This window comes from Ascidia mentula, chromosome 5 (genome assembly GCF_947561715.1).
Source record: "Ascidia mentula chromosome 5, kaAscMent1.1, whole genome shotgun sequence".
Taxonomy (NCBI): Eukaryota; Metazoa; Chordata; class Ascidiacea; order Phlebobranchia; family Ascidiidae; genus Ascidia; species Ascidia mentula.
Genome location: NC_138570.1, coordinates 13,747,891 through 13,752,509, shown reverse-complemented (window position 1 = coordinate 13,752,509; position 4,619 = coordinate 13,747,891). Strand labels below are relative to the sequence as shown.

Genomic DNA, 4,619 nt, shown 5'->3' with positions numbered 1-4,619 from the left:
CACGTTCACGAATACGATTTTCTGTCCCTCAAACACGGATTTCACTGTTTAATAAACCAATACAAAGCGTCAAGAAAGAATGTGCTCACCAGAGTGATGAACCAGACAAAAAAATCAAAACCGAAGAACAGATTCAGATTGGAGAGCTGCAGACAGGGTGTGTACACACCCTGTTTAGACCTGTAAGCTGCATGTCAACAGCTGCACTGATGAGACCTTCCAGTCGAAACAGTGCGTGTACACCCCCTGTCTACAGCTCTCCAATATTATGGCTTTTTTGCACATAGATTCAGATTGCCGATGAAAAAACAATAAACAACACCGGATCGGTGAACCAAGCCACCCTGGTAGGCTGTCCATCGATACCGTATCTGTAGTAGCTGAGTAACACTTTTAAGTCAATCTTTCAGACAGCTCTTTTAAAGATGTTTTTTATCTTTAAAAGAGCTGTCTGAAAGATTGACTTAAAAGTTTTACTCAGCTAGATTCATATTGTTTACACAAATTCAAATTACTCATTCTCTTGCATGGAAGAAGGAAATGCCGTTTTATGGCTGTATGACGTCACATAGGCCAATTTGGCATTTTTCTGATTCAATTACGTGTACAGTGTAACGCAGTATTATGCATGAGTGATTTTCGTTGGTACATGTAATAATGATTCAGCATTTGCAATTCAACAAATCATTAGTCAGAAAGTCAGAATATGTTTTAAATTTTTAAACTGAGGAACCACATTACAAAAGTGTGTACTAAAATTTTTCGATGATTGTTAGTGTAGGAAACCTTTGTAACTTTCGTTAGGGTTGCATTGTCTATATACAAGAAAGTTTTGTAAAGCCATTAGAAAATGTAGTGATGAACAAACACAAATGTGATAAACTGCCAAAAATATGGCATGTGTTGCCACATGTATGAAATGTGGCGACAACTACGTCGGCCAAACAAAAAATTCCACAAGGTGGCGTGGCCATAAAGCGTTGTGGGGTAAAGCCCACACAGAGGTATACCAACACAAGGACGATAAAGCTGCTCTTGTTGGACATTATGTCAAGAAGAACACACGGTGCTAAGCACAAAGCCTAGCCTGGATGAATGCTACTACGTAACATTTCTCGTACAACAGAACACTGGACGAATGAGAAGCAAGGAGAGTTGAACTTCCATATTGCAACGTGCGATTGATCACCGGCAACCAGGGCTGCCAGATGGTCAAAACACTTGACGGCCAATTTTTTTTTCTCTTACGGCCAAAATTCGGCCAAATCACTTTTTTTGATTTTTTTTTCTCTTACGGCCAAAATTCGGCCAAATCACGTCATAAGTTTGATGATTTCTGTAGAAACGACTATATAGCCGGAAATAAATTCGTAAATTGTATGTTTAAAACACTGTTATTTATATGCTGATCAGTGGTTTCAAAATCGGCTATGTTGCTAAAACATTACGATTGCAGCATAATTCTTTACCAACTCAGTCAAGATTAGTTTATGACGTAACAATTTTTCGGAAACATATTTATGACAACACAATCGTCCACAAATCTATTGATAACCTGAAACCAGCAATGGCTTTTGTGGATTTATATAGTACCAAGTGAAATTCGGCCAAATTCGGCCAAATATCTGCCTTACGGCCAAACGATTTTTTCGCGGCCAGGCCGATTTTCAAACGGCCAAATTTCTGGAATTTGGCCGTGAAGACGGCCAAATGGCAACCCTGCCGGCAACCATCGCAACTTCCAGATGATCGTAACCACCTCTGAATTGCACCATCGTTATTGAACTGATTCCGTCAATATGGAAAGGAAACCTTCTGTGGACCGTGTTGGCGTTTTCTTTTTTATTGGTTTGCTTTGGCCAGCTCGGTCGGGCGTCCATCCACAACGTCCTAAGAATGTCGCCACTCATTACTTCCCGGTAGGACTGATTCGAATCCTTACTGCAAAGCGTGATAAATGCAAGGAGCAAAACGAACTGTGGCGATAAACAGTGATTTTATTACGTTTTTTTACTTTCTTTTTTTCAAATGGACAAACTTTAAGCAGAACACGCTTGAATTTACACACCGTGCAAAGGGAGTGACCATACTTTTTGTGCAATGCCTTTTATTTGCCTTTTGCGCACATAATCACCACATTTTTAGTTGCATTCTTCACTCATCACGTGAACGAGGCATTGCAACCATTATACTGATGAAATTCACCTCAAAGCAAACTAGTACATGTTATTGTTGGGCGTGTTTGATGTTAATCTTTGTCAACTGATGATGCCCTGAGGGCGAAATATAAATTTTTTTGAAAGATTTTGCAACAACCTAGGTTAAGCCTAGAATCACTTTTTACGAAACTTGTTGTAAAGTGATCACAAGACCAAATACAGTTGTCAGTGGGATATCTATAAGCATTTAAATATTTTCATGTGTAAACAAACGAAACCTCTTTGAAAAAAAAGCTTCGCAAGAAAACGTGCCTTGCGAATACAACAGGAAAATCATTGAAAATTGAACCCGTTGTATTGAACAAAACTTTATTTCACCTTGTCAGTATTTTGCACCATATTTTTTGCTAGGGTTAAGGAGAGACGATTGCAATGTTCAACGAATACACAAGTTGGTCACGTTTAAGTTTTCTCTATTCTTTTGACGTATATGAGTGTGTTAGAACAATTTCATTTTGATAAGATGGACTAAACGCATAAACAAAATGCTTCTTAGCCCGTTGATATATAATCATCGATTAGTTTTGAGTTAGGTCAGTTTATATTTGGATCTATGAACACGGATTGAACAGTTTAAATTTCAAAATTAAAATGATGTTTGGAAGTCGAATAATTTTAAAGATTCTCTTTTGTTTCCACTTTCTTGTTTACTCAAGACACATCAGTTTCGCTCCTGAGCTTTTGTGTGGTTCCAGAACTCCTTTGAGAACATTTGTTCCTGTTATTGGATCTTCGTATTCCAAGTAATCCACATGTTTTATGCATTTTGCACCCAAATTCGCCAGAGCCTTTGCTGTAAATTTTGACGAACATATGACGATATAGAACTTGCATCCTTCCTTCTTCGCTAGTTCCATTCTCCTACATATTAAATACGTTTGTGGTTTAGCGTGTTATGGTTTGCGAGTTGATAACGAAAATGCCAATACAACATTTAAACAAACAAATTTTTGTAATCAGAATAATTCTTTTTCCGCGAATAAACTTAGTTTAATTGACACAGAAGGAAAAAAGGTTAACTTACTTTTTGTACAATGCTTCGGCAATTCCCATACTTTTGTACTTTTCTTTCACGCACATGATCATTCCAGTGATGTATAAAGAACTCCCGCCACATGACTTGGTAGTACTTCCAAAATAGTCGATGAACTATAAGTAAAAACAATGAAGGATTACTATTACAGTATACCAATTGGGTGTTGAAAGAAATGGGGATGTCATGCCTTCAGCAGCTGTGATGCCTTCAGAGGCATTTCTACGTCAGGTGGTGTGAAGTCTTTTACTCCAGTAATGCAAACACCACACATCTCCTTGCTTCCTTCCTCGAATGCACATAGCGCTGGGCGCATGAGAAAGGCTTCCTGTTTCATGTAATACAAGTAATTACACTCTTCATTTACAACGTCAACTAATTGCAACAAACTGTTTTCAAGTATCCACTAAAATAATACGTTTTCGATGTTTGCATGGCTGGGGTGTAAGATTGGTTTGCAATGTTTTGATCTTATTATATATATATATAGATATATATATATATATATATGTGGTATAACCATTGATGCCGTTAAATCATTTAATGAGTTAAGCGAAACATTTATTTATTTTACGCACCTTCGTCATGCAAGATGATCGCGACAAAAGTGTTCTTAATATAGCAGTATATAAATCACGATTATAACTTTGGGTAGGTAAAGTTTAACAAAGACTATAACCTTTATGAGCTCCACAATAAAGGCAATGTCGTTTTCAGACAAATCCAAAGCAACCGAAGCCGGTTCCCTTGTAAAGTAATGCTCCGTCATCATTTGGCAAATATCAGAAATATCTTCATCGGTCGTCAATCTCCAGCAAATTGTTTGCTTTGAGTTTTTTAAATTTAAAACATTTGTGCACATTTTGCTTTTGTCACTTTCTCCCTTATTTGAACCTCGTTCTTACTTTATTTGATTTTTTCTACTGTAAAAATATCAAGAAAACTTTAAACGCCACCAGCAGTCAAGATTCATGAAACATACCAGTGCTTTTAAACCTGTGGGATCATCCGCACTGGTGCGGATATGAAAATCTGCAATGCGAATGGAAAGTGCAACCCTCATCATGTTGGTCAAGCTAATTTTAAAAAAAACTGTAAAGTTCCAGCACTCAAATACTATGTTTCCATGGCCACTGAACAAATAGGCGCAAAGCTGCTATAATAAAGAGTCTCTTGGCACATTGGATACAATTAAAACGAGTTCAAAAAAGGTGCACGTACATTACAGATTACATCGTGCTCAGTGTTTCAAAGCAACAAATCTGATATTATCATTTCGACAGTTTTATGAAATAGCTGCAGTAAACAGTAACTTATCTTCTATATTTATATATTTTTACTTGGGAGTTCTGTCAAAGCACTTCATG

At 37.2% G+C, this 4,619-nt stretch overlaps 1 protein-coding gene across 1 annotated transcript; it reads right to left on the bottom strand.

Annotated features, from left to right (window-relative positions):
• Nucleotides 1–2,866: 2,866 nt before the first annotated feature.
• Nucleotides 2,867–4,318, bottom strand: LOC145902968 (arylalkylamine N-acetyltransferase 1-like). The gene is made up of 5 exons (XM_082991059.1): nucleotides 4,235–4,318; nucleotides 3,932–4,078; nucleotides 3,443–3,580; nucleotides 3,244–3,368; nucleotides 2,867–3,080 (listed from the first exon to the last, which is right to left on the bottom strand). The coding sequence occupies exons 1-5, from the start codon at nucleotides 4,316–4,318 to the stop codon at nucleotides 2,867–2,869; spliced, it is 708 nt and encodes a 235-aa protein (XP_082847185.1).
• Between the last annotated feature and the right edge of the window lie 301 nt (nucleotides 4,319–4,619).

Bases quoted from the DNA above. Each gene is read 5' to 3' on its own strand.
- LOC145902968 (XM_082991059.1), bottom strand. From the start codon at position 4,318: ATGATGAGGGTTGCACTTTCCATTCGCATTGCAGATTTTCATATCCGC. The intron at 3,581-3,931 runs GTTATAGTCTTT...TACATGAAACAG, and splicing joins TTATTGTGGAGCTCATAAAG to GAAGCCTTTCTCATGCGCCC. The intron at 3,081-3,243 runs GTAAGTTAACCT...TTTAATATGTAG, and splicing joins GCCGAAGCATTGTACAAAAA to GAGAATGGAACTAGCGAAGA.